Genomic DNA, 22,609 nt, shown 5'->3' with positions numbered 1-22,609 from the left:
AAAGGGATGTGGGTATGTAATTTATTGATTTTTCTAGTGTATTAAAAATTTAGAAGAAGTACTAGCAAGTACTATTTAATGTACAGTAGGATTATATTTATAAATTCCCTGTTTTATGTAAAAAGTGACAGTGCCAAAACTTTTTTTTTTTTTTTTTTTGCAGAAACGAATCAGCTTTGAGCCGACAACAACATACCTGCTGAAGGACTTGAAGCCCTTCACTACTTATACTTTTCGGCTGGCTGCTCGTAGTAAACACGGAGTTGGAGCTTACACCAGTGAGATCTCGGCAGAAACTCCACAGACACGTAGGTCTTCCTCCTTATCTGACAGAGTTTAAACTATCTGGGAGAGAACACATTTTCAAATGCATTCCAATTTTTACGTGTGCTGTGAGATCCACAGAGCGACAAAAATGTCAGCTGGGTCCTACCAAGCACAGATAACGCAAATAAGATTTTTCTTGAAAATGTTTGATGCATTTGAAAAAAGAAAAAAAAAAAGCAAGGATGTAAACATTTAAAATAGTAAATGAGTGTTATGAAGTCCAGTTGGCCATGCAGTATTCATTTTCTCTGAAAATGTTGCATGGACAGTGCACCAGGGCTTTCCTGTAAAGTCAGGAGACAAGGTTCTAAAAACTCTCCACCTTTGTTGTGCAAAAACAGTCAACTTAAATGAATGGTAGAGTGCTGAATTATTTATGTGGATGCCCACATCTGTGCCTCTTCTTTCGTGAATGAAAGAAAGGGCATGGCCGGCCTTTAGGAAGCCTCGTCTCATGACATTGCATGTCAGCCAAAGAATAAAAGAAAGGAAACGTTTGGAGTCTGAGCTTTCTATGTAACTACAATGCCAAGAACCAATTATCAGGATTACAAAGGGACTTACCACTTTTCCTCAACAACTGTCCCATTAGCACTCAATTCAAATTGCTATCAAGGACATTTTGGAGTTACATTATCATGGAAAGCTCAAAGCAAGTACTGTCTTTGAAGTTAGGGAAATTTCTACCCAAAAGACCTCAGATTTATGAGGGAAAACAAAATTGGATTACGTTTACTGCAAAATGACACTAAATTCAGTGTAATCTCATTTTCATTATCAGTCATAGATTTCCCATCAATTCATTAAAGAAAAAAAAAGAAAAAAAAAAAGATCTGACTTTGATATCTGACATAAATCTGAGGGCTGTGAAAGACAAGGGCAGAGATCAGGTGGGTATAACAGCTTTGCTATTCAAACTCTGCCCAGATGTGTGTTCTGAGGTAAATGACGAAGTTAATTCCAACGTGCATGCCAATGTTATCAGAATCTACTAAATCAGTCGTGTCTCCTTGGGAAGTTCTCTGTTGTACAATCAGGCTTTTACCACAAACCAACAGGCTTCGGAAAGGTTGGTGACAAATACAACATTTTTCTTTTTAAACTAGTTGCAGCATCAACCTTTATGTTTTTGGATTGATGGTAACTGCTTGCCAAATTTGTCGTAGCTACTACTATGTTTATTTCAGAATGGTTTATTTACAGTGGTTCTTTGGAATAGGTGTTTTATTTCGGGAATTAAGTGATAGTATATTAGGATATGTGATTCTTGTTTCCCTTTCTTTTTATCATTTATTTTTTCATGATAAAGGTAGGTTACATATGGTAAAGCTGTCCTCCAGTCAACACCTTCCATTCATCATCATGTGTGGAAAATTTTGTGTTTGTCTTTGCCTTTTGTTTCGTCTTTATTTGTGATTTTTTCCTGATTTGAGAATACTGTTTATTTCACCCACATAAGTCCTTGTGCCTTTGCCTCATTTTGTGTCATTTTATTTTCCTCTTCTTTTTCCTTTGTTTGGTCCATTCTACCATCATCATCATCCCAATAAAACCAAAAAACGGAAACTCCTTTCAAAAAAATACAACAACAACTCAATGAATGGCCTCACCAAACAAAACGAAACAAAACAAAAATTCTTCACCTACTCCAAATCCACCAACCAGAACCCTCGGGCCCACCTCAGGACGTCAAGTGCCATAGCCCCAGCTCCACCAACATCCTGGTAAGTTGGCGGCCACCTCCAGTGGAATTACAAAATGGGATCATAACTCAATACACCATCAACTACGCTGCAACCGAAGGGGAGGACACTACTACTCTTCAAATCTCCAGCATTCCTCCGGAAACCTCAGAGTACCTTTTGGAAAACTTGGAAAAATGGACAGAGTACCGTGTGACGGTCATTGCTCATACAGATGTTGGAGCAGGACCGGAGAGTCAGCCAGAGCTCATTCGCACGGAGGAGGATGGTATGTGTTCGCTAAAACAAAGCTCCAGCTGAAACCCAGCCTATCCCTCTTAACCTACCCCAACAAATACTAACAACCTTGCTTCTATCTTCAATTCCCTCTTCTTTTCTACCCCTTCTGCCTGCTTCTAATATGACTGTCAGCACTCGATACTTTTAGCCCCATTTTGGACACTGAATTTTTTCCCTGCAAAAAAACAAACTGTGACTCACGTTTTTTGGGCATTTTTGCCCCCACGCTGCTCAATTTCAACACATGGTATGGCATTTTCAACTGAAGGCCTCCAACTTCCAGTCCCATCTGTCATTTTTGAAACTGCATTTTATTTTGAATAGCAGCATTTTTTGATGTAATTCACTTTTTGAAAGAACTTGCCAAACAAACAAGTTCTGGACAGTGGGAACAACAAACGATGGAAGAATTTTTTGAAGGCCATTTTTGTACGTATCTTTTTTCTCCCCTCATGTTATGAAATCATTTTTAATTCATTTTTTTTCCCTTGCTCCATAGCCAAAATTCTTGTAGAGCTTCAAGCATTTGAAAGTCTTGAAGCCACTCCCCCTTTTCTATTTTGGCACATTTTTATTCCATGTTTTTAAAATCCACTCTACCCATTTTTAATGTTTCAAGATTAGGTCAGTTGTCAGACCTGTTTTTGCTGTTGTTTTTTACCCTTACCATTGTTGAAATATTGATGTCATGCAGTGCTTGTTGCAGTTTCCTGCACTTTTGTGATTTTTTTTCGTCACTGCAGCATTTTGCGCTACGCCTCTGGACAAGATTTAAGAAGAGGGTGAAGAGGTTTCTCTATAATTGTGACCTTTTTTCTTCTATCCCATGGTGTTCCTCCAGTTCCTAGTGGGCCACCTCGTAAAGTTGAGGTGGAGGCTGTCAACTCCTCATCAATTAAAGTGATCTGGCGTTCACCGATGCCCACCAAGCAGCACGGTCAGATCCGAGGGTACCAGGTGCACTATGTCAGGATGGTTAATGGGGAGCCCACAGGACAGCCAGTCATCAAGGACATCCTGATTGATGATGCCCAGGTACAACACCCCCCCACAACCAGGCACCTCATCTTTCAGACACACAGAATCGCTTTCTCTATCACCTTTAAAGGGGCTTTAATACAGTCTTTTATTGAGGGTTGAAAAATACCTCTTATTTTGTGACCAATTGCTATTCAATTCTTTGCACAGTTTTGTATGTATCCACATATACAAACGTAGCAATAATACGTTTGCGATAGCCATTTCAGACAAACTGTGTGTGCATATTTTGTCACCAGTGATCAGTGTCTGTACCTGGCCTTATTTCTTGTCTCTTTTCTCTGCATATTCTGATGTCATAATCAGTGGGAATATGATGATACAACTGATCATGTGAGTAGCTAAACTCAAAAAAATGAATATTGCCTTCCCGTATACTGTCATCCTCTGCATGAATGGCATGCTGTGCACATCTAGTGTTGTTTATAGTCTGATTTCCACTAATGGCCTGATGTCTTATGTTTACTTTTAAAACTGCAGATGGAACCACTGGCTCAGATTTATTTTGTTCAAAGGAAATTAAACTAACTAATCTGCCATTGCTGACCCTAAAGGATTAAATTTAATTAGCCATTTACTGACAAAGTCACAACACAAGGATAATAATACTATTTAGCAAGTTCATTATTTACAAAAGCCCATCAACGCAATCTCCGTCGGGTAAAGTGTGCCTCAGTTTTACGTGTGAGCTGAGAGAATGCGTTTGCTTGTGATGACAATGCTAATATCAGTCGCACCTATCCCTTCTCTATGTTTGCTTACACCTCCTGCAAGTCAGCAAATGAGTGCCCTGCAACTTAAGACCTGCATCTTTACAGGAAATGATCATCACAGAGCTGCAGGCTGAGACCACGTATTCAGTTACCGTGGCAGCCTACACGACAAAGGGCGACGGTGCACGCAGCAAGCCCAAACTCATCACCACCACTGGCGCAGGTAACTGTCACTACCAAACTATCCCCAGTGTTTATCTGCTGGTATATCGCCTATGTGTGTTGATATAGAACTGTGTTTTCCCTTGAATGAAACTGCACCTATGAAGTTTTTTTTTTTTTTAAAAAAAGCCTCATGCCCAATTTCTAAGCACTACACACACTTGTCAGAGAGAATGTGTGAGAGAGGTGTGAATGTGGATAATTGCTGTCTCATTAAAAGCAATAACTCTTAGCTGCTGAAATGATATAGCAAGGTTGAGAGTATTTAAAAATGCAAAATAGAATGAGAAAGAAAGATACAAAAGACAACAAAGACACCCTATTTCAACTTTTGTACTCGCATCTTTTGACAGTGTTATGACATACACAGAAACATAGTACACCGACTGATATCAGATGCCTGTTTACTCTAAATACCTTAAGGAGGAAAGATGGATCTCCATATTTATAACAAGTTTCCCTTTATCCCTTGCTACCATTAGTTCCTGATAAACCACGGCTTATGGTCAGTACAACCAACATGGGCACAGCTCTCCTCCAATGGCAACCCCCAGCAGTAACCCACGGGCCCCTGCAAGGCTATCGCCTTCGCTTTGGCCGCAAAGATGTGGAGCCACTGACTGTCATTGAGTTCCCTGAGCGAGAGAACCACTACACAACCAAAGAGATCCACAAGGGAGCCTCGTACACTTTCCGCCTTTCAGCGCGGAATAAGGTGGGCTTTGGCGAAGAGACGGTCAAAGAAGTTACCACGAACGAGGACGTCCCAAGCGGCTACCCTCAAAGCATCACAGCAGAGGGCGCCACCACCTCCACCATTCAGGTTAGCTGGCGGCCTGTTTTGCTGGCAGAGCGGAATGGTCAAATAGTGAAATACGCTCTGCAGTACAAGGACATCAACAGCCCACGCAGTCCCTCCGAACTCTTCATCACTGCTCCGGAATCAACAGTCACCCTGGATGGCCTTAGGGCAGATACCACTTATGATATTAAAATGTGTGCCTTCACCAGCAAGGGCTCTGGTCCCTATAGCCCAAGTGTCCAATTCAGGACACAGCCTGTGGATCAAGGTAGGACCAGTCCCTGAACTTTATTTGCCCTTTCCTCTTTAAAATCAACCTTTCCCTACTCAGCCCATTTCAACCTCAACAACTTCCTCTAAAATCCTCAAATGGCAGAAGTTTACAAAGTATGGACTCAACGAAAAGACCTCGGTAGTAATATACTGCCCTGTCCTTAGTCTTTTTAATTCATTTTTTAAAAAAAATAATAATAATTAAGACATTGTCATGGAGTAAGTATGTATGTCTCTTTGTGTCTCGTCAGTTGAGTAATGGTCAGTCATTAATTTTAAGAGTTGGTGTTGGTAAGAAGGTAAGAGGAGTGTTGAGTTCAGCTTAGTACTGCTTTCAGTCGGGTTTTGAAGGAGACATTACCAGGTAAGCACTGGAGTGGGATAACTGGAAAATAAAAATTCTGCCTTGTGTCTAAATCATCTGCTCCCCCTTCCTTTTAGCAGTGTTTGCAAAAAATTTTCACGTGAAAGCCGCCATGAAGTCATCTGTGTTGCTGACTTGGGAGATTCCAGACACTTACAACCCTGCTCAGCCATTCACGGTGAGCAATGCCCCGCTAAATACGATATTTATAGCAATCTTGTCCATCTATAGAGAGAAAAGTATTTCAGAACACATGCACAGCTTGTAAGTATAATACAAGAGAGATCATTTAATTTCACCATCAACTCATTCCCTTACAGATCCTCTATGATAATGGGCAGAGTGTGGAGGTGGATGGGAAGTTAACACAGAAGCTAATCATAGGTCTTCAACCTGAGACACAGTACTCCTTCCTGTTGACCAACCGTGGCAACAGTGCTGGGGGGCTGCAACATCGTGTGTCCACCATGACAGCTCCAGACATCCTGCGCACCAAACCCTACCTAATTGGCAAGACCAACTCAGACGGTATGGTGACTGTAGAGCTTCCAACTGTGCAGACAGCTGAGAGAGTAAGGTAAGCAAAGGCCATCAAATTAAGGGTGGTTTCGTGTTGCTTGTAATTAAGACTGTACTCTAATATTTAATGCTTTGAATCTGGAACTGGGCCATGAGGTTCCACTTGGAAGGAAATCTCTGGGTTATCTACCGATGTCTCTAATGGTTTCTAGTGTTCCTGTAATAGCCAACTTGCCTCAAACAATGCAATTTCACTTAATAAAAACCTCTCCTTTGCTGGATAAGTGACCCGTGAAGACGTGGGTCTTTCTCTGTTGATCGCTAATGTCTACCTAACTGACAACTTGTTCTTACTGTTGCACTGTGAAAGAAAATAAACAAGTTAACTAGCTAGCCGACCTTATCAGAGGTAATTCTTCCAAAACAGTCTTTTATATTCATGCCGGCATTTCAGTGTTATATCCACTTCACCTCAGTCATTACACACTGGAGCAGTCCGACTCATTTAAGTGCACTCTTCTAAGCCCTATAAAGTCTCTTACAGCCTTTCAACAAAACCCAGGGTTGTCAAAAGGCCAAGGAGCACATCTGATTGCAGACTGAAGCTTCAAACCCATCTTGGGTTATTTTGATCTTGTTGGATGCACTTGGTCCACTGTCTCCCATGCCAAAGCTTAAGCTAATTAGTTTCCCATTAGCCAGCCACACTGCCATCCTGGCTAATGCTAGCAAGTGCAGTGCCCAACCAGGAAGCACAGCTCTGGCAGCAGGCCATTATCTCTCTTGCCACACTGATGAAGGGATGAAAATTCTGTATGTTCGCTGTGTTCCTAGAGGTCGACTAATTAGCCCGCGGGGGGCCTCTGTGAGGTGTAACCATACAGCCTGACTAAAATCTGAAAAAGAACACAATGTCTGCAATCACGTGATAAAGAACCACACAAATTGCAAACCGCATAATTACGTGTCAGTTTAGTTTTCCTGTCAGCACACTAGCCCCTCTAATACAGCCAGACGTGGTGAGACACAAAGCAATACTGCGCTTGTTCTCGCTGTCGCACAGGGTTTTGTTTATTGCGGAAACCATGTCCACAGACCAGCAAATACAACTGGTATCTTCAGAAAAGTGGCAGGGACTTATTTTTTATTTTTTTTTATCTTGTCTCGAATAATCCTGTATACTTTACATTTTATTTTCCAGGGGCTATTATATTGTGGTAGTGCCTCTGAAGAAACAACGCACTGGGAAGTTTTTCAAACCCTGGGACAATCCCGATGAGATGAATTTGGAGGAGGTAGGTTCTACGGATGATCTGGTGATAATAACTCATGTGATAAGGAAAGAAAAGTGAAAAGACGTGACGTGACGCATGACGTTCAAGTTATTTTTCTATTATCCAGTTTTTGTACTTGGCTACAGAAAATGGCAGTACTGTGTGTGCACACCACATATTTCTTTTCTCAAAATAGGAGAAAAAAAAATAAGTCGAGGCAGTTAAGAGGGCAGGAGGAATAGGAGATGAGTCTCGCTGATTGACGCAAATAGCTGCAGAGAGCACTGTTCATATGGAAATGCGAACATGAAGTAGCCATCAAGTGCACTGCAAACTCAACCGCCATCCCCTCCTCCTCCTCCTCCTCCCCCTCCTCCTCCTCCTCTTTGTGTCTGTGGTAATTACCTGAAGAGCTGCATCAGGACTTCACGTCTCTTCTCACTTCATGCAAAGCTAGGATACTGTGTGTGCACAAACCACTTGACAACTTTTATATTTAGCCAGTTCTGATAATTCAGGATCTCCATACATAGCATGCACGACAAAAGTGTGAAAGCAAATGAAAGCTTTTATCACTATCTACAGAGAGATGATGATTTCACTCCAAGTATTTCTTTAGATGGAGTGTCACGCACTCAAAACGAATGGTTTGACATATACAACGCCGCTTATGTTGTAGTTCCTAATGGAAACTTCTAAAACTTTATTGCCTTTCAGGCAATTCTTACTTGTAAATCAAACCCTCTGCGGAGTGAATTCTTTTCTTTCAGCGAGACTTGGTAGAAACATCACAATATATCACATGTCTAGGAGGCTAAAAGAAAACACACCATGTCTCATCTGGCATTGGCTTTACAACTCATGCCCACAGGCCCATGTCTGTAGCCTTGACCGATTGCCCAAAAGTCACCCCTCTGTCTGAATTTATTTGTTTGTCAATATTGGCACTCACCTTTTCCCAACTTTTCCCAAGGGCAGCTAGATTTAGCCGTGTTGACAGGAGAGATGATTGAAGACATTATCGGGCAGCACCAACAGCCCCGCAGCCAAAACAGAGCACACACAATAACGCACACACTGATGTGAATGACAGCTGCACGCGGAGCGCACGCACGCAATCAGTCATGCACATAAGTCAGAGATATGTATTCAGACACTGAAACAACTAGCCAGGGCTTGATTAGCATAATTATCATCCGCGTTTTGTACTGGAATGTTAAAGTCTGATAGTACAGAGTTGTATGAAGGACACGGTGTTTCTTTTTTATTGATGACTGGGAAACAAAGGGCAGTACTTTAGGTTCCAACATTAATTTCCCAAGGAGATACAACAAATAAAGGTTTGATGTAATAAGTCCCTTTCAAAGCTAAGCTAAAATGCGATTTTAGGGTGAACTGACAATAGCGTTTGACCATTTTCTTTTTAGATCATTTGCTGATATGAAACATCATCCCTTTCATTCATATTAGGTAGAAAGAGTTCAGAAACGTAACTGTATGCTCATCAAATTGAGTAAAAATTCTTCCCAGACTCTATTTGTCGACATGTTTAAGCAAAATTGATTCTGATTGTATCAACGAGAAAAAATAATTGAGCTGTGCAATTGTTGAATTAATTCATTTTCTTTTTCACCGTTTGAAGCTGTTGGATAATCCTCTGCTGCTTTATATGCTGGAAATCCACACAATCTTTTAATCTCACAGTCTTTTGTAGTCCAAAAACAGATGAAATAAGTCATTGATCTTTTCTGTAATGTTCTGCTTTTTGCAATCAGCATTTTCAGCTCAGCAATCAGAGAGAGAGGGGGGAAAAAAAAATCTAGACAGACAGATCTGGTTTTGTGTGGATTTGTTTTCATGTGTGTACTGGGAACGTGTCCCTGTGTGTTATCAACTGTCTGCCTTTACTCCTCTCTGTAGCTGCTAAAGGAGATAAACCGAACTAGCAGAGGTCTTCGGTTCCAGAGGCAGGCAGAACCCAGAGCTTATATCGCCGCTTTCTTCAAAGACCTGCCCAAAGACTTCATCCTGGGAGATGGCAAGATCTATGGGGACTTTGAAAACAAGCAACTCCAGAACGGCCAGGAATACATCTTCTTTGTGCTTGCTGTTCTGGAGATGTCTGAAAATGTAAGTCTGCTCTTTTTTCTCAGAACTTCCCATATGTGTCCCAAGCTTCAAAAATGAGTGTTTCTGCTTCTGGGGACACATCCTGATTGGTGACTTCTTTGTTCTAGAAAAAGTGCACATGTTAATAGAGGCGGTTAAAAGCGCTACACGTTGTCAGGGGGTCTGAGTGTGCTTTTTGGTCAGATGTGTTACTCCGAGCCCTCGTGAGGCTCTGACTTAAAAACTCAAAGCTGCTGCCAGCCCAAGTAGCTGACCCTTGCTGCTTCAGGGAGAGAAGCCCCTTAAGACCTTGGCCGATCGCGAGAAAGCCTCGATAACAGAGCTTCTCTTTAATTGTCTCCTACGTGCGGTCCACCTTATCGCCGCCGCTGCAGCTAGTGTGTACGTGTGCATGTGTCTGCCTGGACGGAAGACCAGAAAGCCGCATGATTAGGCAGCTGCAGGCCAAGATGATGGATTTGATGAGCTGCAGGGTCTATAGTGCTCTCCACTAACCCGGAGTTCAGGTGGAGCAAAAACGATAATGACGGACGAAGGGAAATCTCTAATTTGCCCACTGAAGCATATATTTTCTTCCCAGAAGGCCGCTCTTTTATCTTTACTTAGAATATGAAATGGTTCAATCAAGGCTTCTGTAAAGGAGAGATAGCGAGGATAATTCTGATTGGTCAGCTTAGTAGAAATTTAAAGAAAAAACTTTTAATTTGCATTGTTGGTTATGCTTTTTGTGGTTGCCAGAAGTACTCAATGAGATGTGCCCTGTAGTGGGAATAAATTTGCTCTAGCCTTGCACTAAAGCTCCTGGATCTACAATATCCTTCAATAAAGTCAGGCTGAGAAAGCTATAACAAGATGGCTGAAACGCAATTATGACAAAGCACTGAACACTGATTTTCTCTTTCTTGGCTCAGATCATGTACGCCACCAGTCCCTACTCCGACCCCGTTGTTTCAGCGGACATCGATCCCCAGCCGATCATCGATGAGGAGGAAGGCCTCATCTGGGTGGTGGGCCCAGTGCTCGCCGTTGTCTTCATCATATGCATCGTCATCGCCATTCTCCTTTACAAGAGGTGAGGCTAAGAAATGACGTTCAACTTCCCCGACAAAAACACAAAACATGCATATTCACGTAAAATGAACCCCCTGTGTAGCCACTCAACATTTATGTATTCCCATGAACTGTTTAAACCAACACACTGCCTCAATGAGCACACGAATTGGGAAACTTTCTCTGTTCATGATCTCAGCGACACACACACACACACACACGTTAAAGCACACAAGCGAATCCACGCATGCAGCTTCCCAAACTGTCAAGCCATCAAGCGGAGGCGCCCACAGTCCTTCTCACACATGTGCGTTGACTGAAAGTTAATCAGACACATCCCTCTATCTCCTGCATGCACAAACCCACATAAACTAGCAGAAAACACTCGCAGAAGTGCACTTTCACACCGAGTCAAAACCTTTCTTTTTTTCGCCTGAAACCCCCTAGTGGTAATCAGAGCTCGTGCTGTCACTGCTCATCAGTCAAGCGTAGGAGGGGAGAGCTTTGACTATCTGCTGCATGTCACTGCATGTGTGTGCAGCTTTAGAAAGCCTGGAGCCTGGGATAGCTTCCCAGCCAACCCCCATCCACTCCTCTTTTACCACTACCGATTCCACAAGGGAACTCCGCTCCAGATCCCGACTTTGACCTTATGCTGCTTTCTTGTTTTGCCAGGACACACACACACACACACACACACACACACACGTTCACATCTTACGTGCACACATCTACACACATTTATCCTTGGCTATCCTTTCTCCTCTCAGGTTTTACAATATGCACTTTCTGCGGCGTTCATTCAATCAAATGTCCAGGCCTAAGCATAATTTTCACAGTCGTCCTCGAGGTGTAATTTTGGAAAAGGTACGATTAGGAACTGAAGAGTCAGCACGAGCTAAAGTCAGCAACAGTACCATTACTGAAGACAAAAAAAAAATACTGTCATCAATAGTGTGTGTGTGTAATGGAAGTGGTTTATGCATACAGCTTTATTCTGGCTCTTGCTTACAACATTATTGCCCTTGGGATCCATTCATATCAAATCTTTGGTTGGGTTAATACAAAGGTGAATTGAAAGTGAACAAAGACTGCATATGCAGAGGGCTTCAGCGTTTCCATTTGTGGCAGGCAGATTTACACATCGATCACCGAGCCGGTGTCACCGCCACGTTAGAGAACATCCAGTGCATAACCAGGAGATATTTCTCTTGTCAAGATCAATATTTATGTGACAGAATTCTCCTCCTGTGCAAAAGGGAACAACAGCGTTCAGCTGAACTCTGAGAACAGACATGGGTGTGACCGTGTTTCCCTTTAGAAAGAAGCATAAATCTGGACTAAATTGCAAAACTACAAGCACAATAATGAAGTCAGGTCGTGTCTACAGCCAGGCCGATGAATTCATTTAGTAAATAAAACCGAAAATCAAAAGCTTTATGTGTTTAATTGATACGCATTCATTCTAAATTACGATCCCATGCGTTATCTGTATTTCTGACACCAAACGTCTTGAAAGGTTTTAATAAATGTAACAGCGGTAGGCAGGAATAGACAGCCACAGAAATTAGAAGTAAAGAGATGACTTTTATGCTTGAACAAGAAGCAATCAGCTGAAACTGCTCGAAAAAGCTGTGATACAATGTACGAATCTTGGATGCACCTGGGAAACTGTAGTATTTGAAACAAAGAGCCCCCAGGCTGGATAATTGAGCATAATCTCTGAAGTGAAGCGTCACTAATCTCGCACGCAAAGCAAAACCGAGATATGATTGGTATCGTTTGTCTCTCATGCAGTCGTTCGTTTATTCTACACTTTCTGGAAATCTCCAGTATATAAAGCTAAAGGATTTACCACCTAACGTTGTGTTGATATTTCTTTCTTTGCCAACCAAATGGAGCAGCAAACCAGACAGGTAAGAGTGAGAAAAGAAAAAAAAAGTTTGAAAACAATATTTCATTTTAAATCAATTTTCTATTTCTGTACACGTGATATCTTAATGTGTAGAAAATGCTTTCTCACTGGAGTTGATGTCATTTGTGGAATCGTGTAGTTAGCTTAATCACAATGAACTGCCTTGCTTCTAACAGCAGGCAATGGTTGGGCGCTACAATCCTGAAAAAAACAAGGTAGAACAAATGACATAATTTCTCTACAACATAATACAATGCAGTACAAAAGCCTTGTGGTAAATATGCAGTAACGGGACACAGTTACAATATAATGCCCTCTAAGCACCACCATTAACTACAGCTTTCAAATGACTATAAAGTTGAATACATTCCCCCTGTCACACTACCCTTGGAAAGGGAATATTAAGTTTCACTAAAGGTGGTATTTAATGGCCAAGGGCTATTGTACCGGATGGCATTATACGATGAAGTGATGATGTTCTTTAGTTTACACCGACTAGCGTTATGTGCAGAGAGAATGTAGTTCTGTCACCTCCTTAATTACATGTCTGCCTCCATTAGTCAGGAGACCACAAGGCGAGCTTAGGGGTTACACAACAAGTGTATTGAGTGAAAACAGAAATATTATTCAAAAGAAATTATTACATTTTGCTACTTGTCCTGCAGAAAAAGGGCAGAGTCGGAAGCGAGGAAAGGTAGTCTCCCCAACAGCAAGGAAATGCCACTTCATCATCCCACTGACCCCGTTGAGCTTCGACGTCTCAACTTCCAAACACCCGGTAAGTGTTTCCGATGAAGAAAATGTGTGTTTTTATTTTTTTATTATTTATTCACAGTGAACTTGAGCCTGAAAACGCCACTGATTGCTTGCTTCTATATCAATCATTGCTTATTCTTTTGAAACCCCTGCCGACAGGGGAAGCCTAATAAACTCACAGTCTAAAAAGTTATCTCTGCGGCGAGATCGGTGCTACACAAATGAGCAGTTCGCCCATAGAGTGGACAGGTGCTTTTAGAAGGCACCGAGGGTCAAAACTGACATTGTCCTCCCCGGAGACGCCTCTCGGTGGAAAAAATGAAGAGGCGAAAATGCAAGCCTGATAGTTTAATGGCACCTGTCATCCTCCTCTGCACCTGGGTTATCCAGGTCATCCACACTTCCCGCGCTCCCTCACGTTAGCGCCGTTCTGCTGGAAGGGCAGCACGGGATGCAGAGTTGCAGAAGGAAATGTTACGAGGGCTTTATTCCGTACACAAGTCAGCTGATGGCGATGAGGAAGCGGTGTCAAGCAGTAAACAGTGGCGTTTGCTTGCTTTGACCTTTAGCGCTGAGGTGAGTGGTCAGTGGCCGTGCCTCGGCTCAGTCATGTGGCCTTGGGAAAAGGCGGGAGTCGCAGTCCATTTATCACCTGGAAGGGCGGTGTGTATCTTTGCCCTCATCGTGACCCGCAGTGACACGCCTAACTGCTGTTCGAGTTCCTCTGACACCGACCGCTTTGGTACAGGTGTTCAGAGAGAGGCGATAATGTTGTAATATCAAAGCCATATTTTTCAGGTCAGCTAGTATGAAAGGAGGATGAATTATCCCTGCAGGATCATTATTGAAAAAGATTATGCATATTTATGAAAGCTCTTCAACGATTTTAGGACCATTACAGAGCGTTTCATCCGAGCAGAGGGGTATTTTTCCTTTTGGCACAGAGTGATCTCAGCCATCCTTCCACTATTTCGCTTGCCTCTCAAGCCATCACCCCCCCACCCACCCACCCCTCAACCGAATTTCTGAGAGCTGGCATCTTTGCTCTCTCCCTGCTCGAAAAGGACCAAACATTTTTTTTTATTTTTTCCCCCTCCATCCGACCACTTTCTCTCAAGTCCTGAAGCGCTTCTACATTAGACCACCTCTCTCCCCTCCTCTCTCTACCCTTCCTTTCACCTCTTTACCCCCTCAATGGACATTTTCATCTTAAGGATGCTTGATGTTTGAGCGACGGTGCGTTGGAAAAGGTACTTTCATTGTCCCCCTGTGGTGGAAATGGATTTTGAGTAGTGGGCTGCAATAGAAACAGCCTTTGCCGTCTTTCAGAGAGATGTGAGAGTGGGTGGGAAAACATCGCGGCTTCCATTAGCTAATGCCCACTTGTGCCAGAAACCAAAATGAGACATCACCTCTGTGTTGCAGAGAAAAGTCTCTCACCCAACCGGCGTGTCAAAGTGGCACTGGAATTCTTAAGGTGTCGATTTTTGACCACAGGCTGGATTGTGACAGCGTGTCGTGGTCAACATCTGTTTGAACGTTTCCCTCAGCACCTACTGTATATCCAGGCAACGATCCTGTGGTCAGGTGTTTGTTCAACATTCTCAAAGTGAAGCAACCTTAACACACGCTTAATTCTGCTTTGTAATGCTGAGATTTTAATTCCCCGTACTGCCGTCTTATTTCCATGAAATAAGCTCGATGGCATAGCAAAGCTTCTAGCATGACGATTTGTTTGTTACTAATGAATGTCCCATGTAGAATACACATAATCATTCTGCTACTTCTTGTCACATTTCAATTTCTACCTTCTGTTTGTGAAGAGAATAGTCATCACATTGCTATGGCGTCTGCAATGTACTTAATTCCACCGCCGTTTCCTCCACAGGTTCAGGTCCGCCCAGTCACCACAGTAACCTCCATTTGTCAAGTTAGTTGGTCTCGATTATCCATTTGACATGACTTGTTTTTTCAGCTTCAATTCCCTCCTTTTCCTTTTATTTCCTGCCAAGTCTTGTAATTCCCATCCCATTCTAATCCATCTGGTGTTAATGCTATGTCATCACAGGAGGCGGAGTTTGAAATGACAGCCTGAACACATGTCATCACTCAAAGCAGACGTCAACATCTGGCCTAACATTGACTGTCTTTTCGTTCGTTTGTTTTTTGGGATGTTTGTTCGTGTCCGTGCCTTACTGTCATGCTAACTATCCGCTGCAGCATTTTGAGGGAATAACGTTCTTCTCTCTCGGTAGGGAGAGTCCTAGTGGGGCAAGTGTGCTCGATGACTTCTCATTGGCTTCTGTGTCCATATTCTCTTTACGAGCATGGTCACTGCTTTGAGTGTACAAACTAGCCTAACAAGATCCACTCTTCCATTCTCCCTGTTATAACTACATGCTGCTTATCTAATGATTCACTGTTTGCTTGTGGTGGGTGATGCCCTCCGACAAAACCGGTGACTCACCTCCGGTGCGTCTGATTGGCAGGTATGGCAAGCCACCCTCCAATCCCCATCATGGACCTGGCAGATCATCTGGAGCGCCTGAAAGCCAACGACAACCTCAAGTTCTCACAGGAATATGAGGTGAGGGTCCGATTTGTGACCGATTCGGAAGAAAGAGGAATAATGCCAGATGATGGCTCGTTTCAGCGAGCGTAAACATGCAAACTGCTCAACAGTTCATGCATATCAACAGCATGTCACTTATTTGATCTGGGATTAATGCCGTCACCAGACCAAGATAAGAAATCAGCCCGCATGCTTTTGCAGGCCAATTTAAGTTTCACAGCAGGAAAGACTCAGGTGTAATTATTAACAATAATAATGGCTGGATTATATTGTCAATTTCAGGACCCCGGTTTAGTGCACGCCTTGTTAATGACATGATTTCCTGAGACACCGGAATTGAACAGAGGCTATTATTAATGATGTCAGTAACATCTGTGCTTTACTGGAGAGCATATGCTACAACAAAGGCTTATATGATATATAATAGATCAATGTTGCCATGTTGTAGTTAGAGCCACATTTGAAAGGGTTGCATAAGAAACATTACATGGAATCTGAAAAAAAAGCTTAAGTAAAATGGAGCAATTAATGCACTAAAATAAATCAAGGGCATTTTAAAGGCTATGGTTTACTGACACATAAAAGATGTATGTCACTCTTGCATTTACTGTTAAAGAACAAGGTTGAAATCTCTCTGCAGACAGTGGAAATGCTTCCTAAATATAAGCAGTGCTGCGAAGCCGAAACCTGCATTTGCGAAACCGTCATGCAGCCTGAAAAAAAAAAATAAATAAATAAAAAACGATGCAAGCAAAGGTGGTCCTTTCTGAATGAGATAAGAAACGACCACCTTTTCCCTCCAGGTCCTCCAACAACTCCAAAATCTATGAAGTCACCGTGTGGGTGCATGCCAAGCTGCCCAATCATTATTGCAGCTTAAGTACATTGAATTCCAATTTCATACCGCTTACTCAAGAGCAGTGGAAAGCAATTTTGCGAGCACAATGAAATAAAGATTTATATTATGAGCAACGTTGCAGTCCACTGTTTCAACGTATTTTGATAAAATATCAGGCTTAGCTAGAGGTTGGTCTCCACATATTGCTGCTTTTAATGACCATTTACTATTTCCTTCTATGGTCACAGTAGATATAATATGATGTTTGCCATCATTGCATTGGTCTAAAAATGTATAATAAAGCTGGATTACATGTTTTTATTGTTCATATACATTCTCTAAATAAGTCATAAACGAATGACCATATATTTTAACAAAGCCAGTTTAACAAACTCATGAAAACACACTTGCAAAAAAAAATAACGAAAAAACCCCACATATTTTACCTGCAATATGAAATGGAATTTCTTTCATGTCTCTGTATTTTCCCTTTAACCCAGTATATTTTATAGCTCATTTATCAGTGATGAGGGACCATTATTCCTTCTTTACAAAGCTGAGAGTGGGATTGGATATCAAACTGAACAAGTCTCAAGTGCCGTATTCTACTATGAGCCATAAAGTCCTGCGAATCAAATGAGCAAAGCTTGTGGACCGCAAGCATTTCCTTTGTGACCAATTCAGAGTGCATGCATTTCGTCAGTCTCATCATTTTTATGTGGAATTTATTTCGGTACGAACGACACGCAGTGCACGTGGTGTTCAGAAGTGGAAGTTTTCGTGTACAAATTGTTCTTCCCCACTTATATTTTAAGATTTCCAGACCAGGAAGGAAAACTCATTCTCATTGTTACTGAGAAACCAAAATAAATTGTGCAGATTAAATGTCTGGATTACACAAATCATGATCTAAATTAGCAAATCCGAACAAGATAAAGTCTGTAGTAACAAATAATTTTTTTTTGGTTTGTGTAAAGTGGCTGTTATAGTATGCCATGACGAAACAAATGATTACGTTAACGCAGAGATTATTCTTTTTCTTGATACTGCAAGTCTTTCTCTCACACACCGTGCCAAAACTCAAAGCTATGTGCGTTTGTGTGACAGTTTTGTGATTAAATGACCAGTCAAACTTATTTGACATTAAGAGGAAATGGTATTCATGAAAAGATAGAGATGAAGCAATGTTCTGTCGATACTTGACAACCTTTCTGCATCACACTTGAAGTTAAGCGGTGCAAAAAAAAAATCAATATTCTGTATGACAGTAACAAAATTTAGACTTTTCAGCCTTTCCTCTCCAGCAAATGTGCCTTGTGTGTAGAAAAAAAATAAAGAATGAAAGGAAAAGACACACTAAGCAGACAAGACACAATGATCAGAGCTTTCACTTTCAAAAGCATTTGTCCAAACCTTGGCAAACAGAGCCACTGATTAAAGTCTAAAGGCAGACAACCGACTGGCCCAGGTATATAAACACACTCTTGAAGAGGCGATCTACTTAAACGCAATACATGCGGTAAATAAATGCAGTAAAAGATGAGATTAAAAAGAGATCCACTCGTCTACGTTCCTATGGAGCGAAACATCACATCGTAGTAATGGTGAATTTTCTCCTCTCTTACAGTCCATCGACCCTGGTCAGCAGTTCACATGGGAGCACTCCAACCTGGAGGTCAACAAACCAAAGAACAGATATGCCAACGTGATTGCTTACGACCATTCCAGAGTCCTGCTCTCCGCTATTGATGGTATGCCGCCCACTAACTGCCGTATTGATTCTGCAGATAGCCTGTGCAACCATGTCCTCGAGACCACAGGCTCAGCTCAGCTACCCCGTACTTATAAATTCTATTCCTGCACAAACATGTCAGAATGCTACTTTGATATCTCGGGTTTTTCCGAAGAAAAAAAAGAATATGCAGGGAAGCATTAATAAATGACTACAGTTGTGGAACGTCTTACCAACATTGTGGTAGGTCTGTAGAAAAATAACACGTGAAAAATACAGGTCTGCTGATTTGATTTTGTACCTGAACTTGACAACACTAAGCCACACACAAGATAAAGATCCTGTTGGTGAGCGTGTGTCGCTCATGAAAAGACATGGCAGCAGTTCTGTAAACATCAGATTTTCTGAATACATTACTGCTTTCACCATTTCCACCCGAGCCCATTACAGACCTGGCTTGAACCAGTCCAAAAAGAGCGTTTGTTACATTAAAAGGGAGCTCCAGCTTCTACCCGAATGAAAGGGAATTTTGAAGTGCCGACTCCTTCACCAGTTTATTGGATTAAACACAATTGCGCGTAGACACTGTTATTAATTAACCATTTCCATTCAACTGCTCCCACGGAGGAAAATAAACAAAGTAGTAAATGGACGATGTGACAAAAACAGATAGATAAAGACCGAGAGAGCCCTATTTGCAGTCTCTCAGAAACGGTTGGGGTGTTGATGGGGCTCCATTAGCCGTGCATATAAACACATCTCTGCGACCACATTGGAGTCTTTGTGCTGTAGGAAGTGAGGGTTTCTCAGTCAGGGGGACATGAGGGACTTCCTCTTTTCCATCTGAAGCTAAAACAAAGCCCTCTGGCAAGCGATGTGTCCATTGTTTACCCTGATTGAGTTCTTTGAATAAAAAAGGGATTTGGGATTTGACATCAGAGTTTGAAGACACAATTTATTGATGCGGGGATGGACCCACAGAATCTTTGGCAAACAGGCGCCTTGAGCACATTCGCTGATTGAATTTGCTCTACTTTTGACAGCTGACAAAGCACCTCTTGACAAGTTGCCTTGACCGTACAAAAGCAAGCACTTAGGAGGATTAAACTGGTAAATAAAGTTAATCCCCAATACTTTTCCTACCCTCGATTTGGCAAAATTGTCCAGTTCATATTCAGCCCCTATGTATCATTGTCTGTGTGCGCGATTTTGATAAAATCCAAGTTTTCCGCTCTAGAGCTCGCTCCTTTTGGTCTATATTTAGTGCGGAAGCCGTCAAAAGAAAAAGACAACAGATGTTTTTGTGTCACCGGTCTCCCGACTTTGAAAGAAAATCTAAACATGAAAACGAACGAATGAAAACGTATGAATCTGTCCTGTGTTAGAATGGGTCTATTCAAACTGCCCAGTCTAAAATGAACGTATTACTTCTTCTGAGAACAATTCTTGCAGCGATGCACCCTAAAAGCTTTCTGATTTTCTTTTGAGATTCTTTTTGCCTTTCTCTAGCGACGACTGAGTGCTGAACAGCACGGTCGCTGTGTTTATTTCTTAATAGCCATATTGACGGAGAAAATAGCAGAATTTATACAAATCCTGAGTGACAGAAAGCATAAAGGCAAAATCCATTTGCAAATGTGAATTAAACAACTGGCCTTATTCTCATTAAACCACAGTAATGTCTCTTTTTGATTTTTTTTTTTTTTTCTTTTCAAACTGAAAACACACTGGGCTTAATTGTACTTATCCCTTTTCCATCACAGAAATGCACAGCCGCCCGGCTGTGTGGACAACTTCAACAGCAAAATGAGAGGGCGGGGGACAGTTGGAGGAAGAAAAAAAAAAACATAAAAAATAATGCGTGTGTGGGTTTTTGAATGTGTTCATATTCCATTTCTTTTTGCTTTTTTTTCCTGTTGAATAAGTTACCTGGGAGTAAAAGGGAGTCTTGGGGGGGAGAGAGGGGAGGGGAAGCAGTTGGAGTGAGGGGATTCTCTGAGACGTGGCGCCCATGCAGATGAGACTTATCTTGGTCGGCCATGTGTGCACGGAGCCCCTAAACTGCCAGTCCTAAAGCATTGACTAGCTGTCAGCTCTGTCTCTTTCCCCTGGATTCGACAAGGCTGCAGTGCCTTTCATTTAATATAAGCAAAGGGAAGGAGGAGTGAGGAGAGGTGGGGGAAAATTGTTTTGCTAGTTTTTTTTTTTTTCAGGTTTGTTTTTCTCCGTGTGAGGTGATAGAGACTTCTAGAGATCAAGCTTTATCTGCAAGTCAGTTGCAGATATGGAAGAGGTGGAAAATAATGGTCAATTTAAATGTGTTGTTGATAACGAATACAAATCCTTTTTGGCTGTGTCACTGGTTCCGAAAGTCAGTATTTTATGCTACATTTCCTGCAAAAAACACTGGCGTTGTTGAAAGAGGAAAAGCAGAGAATAGCCTCATACAGTGTTATCTGCGTGGGCGGGAATCTGACAATACTTTCAACAAAGTGCAGGAGAAAGGACGTCTTAAAAAGAACCAAATGCCACAGTTTTGTGACATTCATTGTGTTTTTCACCGTTCTGTTAGACAAACAAAATTACCATCTAAAAATTAAGTAATATCCCTTGCTTCTCTTAGCAACTAATGTCACACCTTCTCTTCATAGGCATCCCTGGAAGTGACTATATCAACGCCAACTACATAGACGGCTACAGGAAGCAGAACGCCTATATTGCCACGCAAGGATCTCTGCCGGAGACGTTCGGTGAATTCTGGAGGATGATCTGGGAGCAACGGAGCGCCATCATCGTCATGATGACCAAACTGGAGGAGAGGTCGAGGGTAAGGCACAACAACGCCTATGAAAGCCTATGAAAAAAATGACTATACTACGTTTTTATCCTCCAAAATATGAAAGGACCAAAGAAATGCTCACGCGCTGGCGTAGTTTAGAATCGACTGATTAGTGGCCGGACTTCATTGGACTCCTACTGCTGAAGGCACTGGATTACAATCAGCGATAAAGAGACAAGGCTGTAAAGCCACATTGGCCAGCTGTATGCACTTCCTAATCCTCGCGGAGTGACACGACCAAACGCCACAATTTCTTTCCCTCAAACATTTTTACAGTGTTTGACAAAGCACATGAAATCCTCCATTAAAGTCCAGAGTCCATTAAATACTGAGCGTCCTTTTTCAAGAGCCTGGCCTCATGTTAACGGGTGGGGGGGAGGATTCAGTCTGGACTGTAGGTTTCACTCATTATCCATACAATATGCAAAGCAAATATACTCCTTTGTCGTGATTTGTTAGTTAAATTTGATTCATGACGCCAGGTGTCTGTTTTAGTGGAGAGATGAGCTTCGCTTTGTCCTTGGAGCCCCCACCCCCCCCTCCACCACCCAGATCCTTGTATATGATTATATTGTTTGACATTTGTAGCACATAATGCACTTTTGTTACTTGCAACAGCCCGTGCCTTTCATATTAATCAGTCATATCATTCACTGGGAAGCACTCAGGCTGCCTTTGTATGTTTTGCAAAGATCGACTATTTGCAAGTAAACGCTATTATGAGTCATGTCATTACTCCTAGTGTCGCAAACACTCCATCGCTCTTTGTGTCAGTGTTACAACAGCTGCTTAGGAAATGGAATTAGTGGATGGTTCACTTGTTATACGGTATTCCAGGCTGGTGTCCAATTGTTGTGTTATTCAATAAGCGCACAGAACTATGTTGAAGAGGACGCTTTCAGTTGACTCGCGCTTCACATGCTCCTCGTGGCGAAGGACAATATGAAGAAAAACAGCTGAGTGGGAACCCACCTATTTCCTCCACAACACCAGGCGTGCTTGTCTTTGTCAACTAAGCAGTAATGCTTTAATAGAACAGTGTTTTATTGGCCGTTTACTGGGAAACAAAGCGGTAGAGTCGAATAGCTATAAAGCTGAGGCGATAATATGACTGGAAACTGTGCTTACCTTTGTAATTATGGAGTGTGCCATGACAATTAATAGCGCTGTTTGCTCTACACAAATATCTCAGGCCATTTCATTGATTGGAAAATCAAACCTAGTCAGCAGGAATAGGGGGAGTTTGTTATTTTGCTTTAATTT

The 22,609-nt window shown here is 42.0% G+C and overlaps 1 protein-coding gene across 46 annotated transcripts in view; it reads left to right on the top strand.

The window, feature by feature from the left end:
- Positions 1 to 22,609, top strand: part of LOC125005177 (receptor-type tyrosine-protein phosphatase delta-like) — a 344,191-nt gene that overhangs the window by 309,195 nt on the left and 12,387 nt on the right. For 12 of the 46 annotated variants that reach the window (XM_047580428.1, XM_047580371.1, XM_047580343.1 and 9 more), the window contains 18 exons: positions 164 to 308; positions 1,993 to 2,298; positions 3,151 to 3,344; positions 3,654 to 3,680; positions 4,166 to 4,283; positions 4,765 to 5,352; positions 5,799 to 5,899; positions 6,042 to 6,298; positions 7,442 to 7,535; positions 9,435 to 9,644; positions 10,556 to 10,716; positions 12,599 to 12,610; positions 12,786 to 12,824; positions 13,275 to 13,387; positions 15,254 to 15,295; positions 15,855 to 15,952; positions 18,403 to 18,526; positions 21,159 to 21,334. In XM_047580428.1, coding sequence (XP_047436384.1) covers positions 164 to 308; positions 1,993 to 2,298; positions 3,151 to 3,344; positions 3,654 to 3,680; positions 4,166 to 4,283; positions 4,765 to 5,352; positions 5,799 to 5,899; positions 6,042 to 6,298; positions 7,442 to 7,535; positions 9,435 to 9,644; positions 10,556 to 10,716; positions 12,599 to 12,610; positions 12,786 to 12,824; positions 13,275 to 13,387; positions 15,254 to 15,295; positions 15,855 to 15,952; positions 18,403 to 18,526; positions 21,159 to 21,334 — 2,805 coding nt within the window. The remainder of the gene's footprint in view (positions 1 to 163; positions 309 to 1,992; positions 2,299 to 3,150; positions 3,345 to 3,653; positions 3,681 to 4,165; positions 4,284 to 4,764; positions 5,353 to 5,798; positions 5,900 to 6,041; positions 6,299 to 7,441; positions 7,536 to 9,434; positions 9,645 to 10,555; positions 10,717 to 12,598; positions 12,611 to 12,785; positions 12,825 to 13,274; positions 13,388 to 15,253; positions 15,296 to 15,854; positions 15,953 to 18,402; positions 18,527 to 21,158; positions 21,335 to 22,609) is intronic. The other 34 variants (XM_047580542.1, XM_047580533.1, XM_047580524.1 and 31 more) reach the window with 17 other exon arrangements.

This window comes from Mugil cephalus, chromosome 1 (genome assembly GCF_022458985.1).
Source record: "Mugil cephalus isolate CIBA_MC_2020 chromosome 1, CIBA_Mcephalus_1.1, whole genome shotgun sequence".
NCBI lineage: Eukaryota > Metazoa > Chordata > Actinopteri > Mugiliformes > Mugilidae > Mugil > Mugil cephalus.
This window is presented reverse-complemented; position numbering and strand designations above follow the sequence as displayed.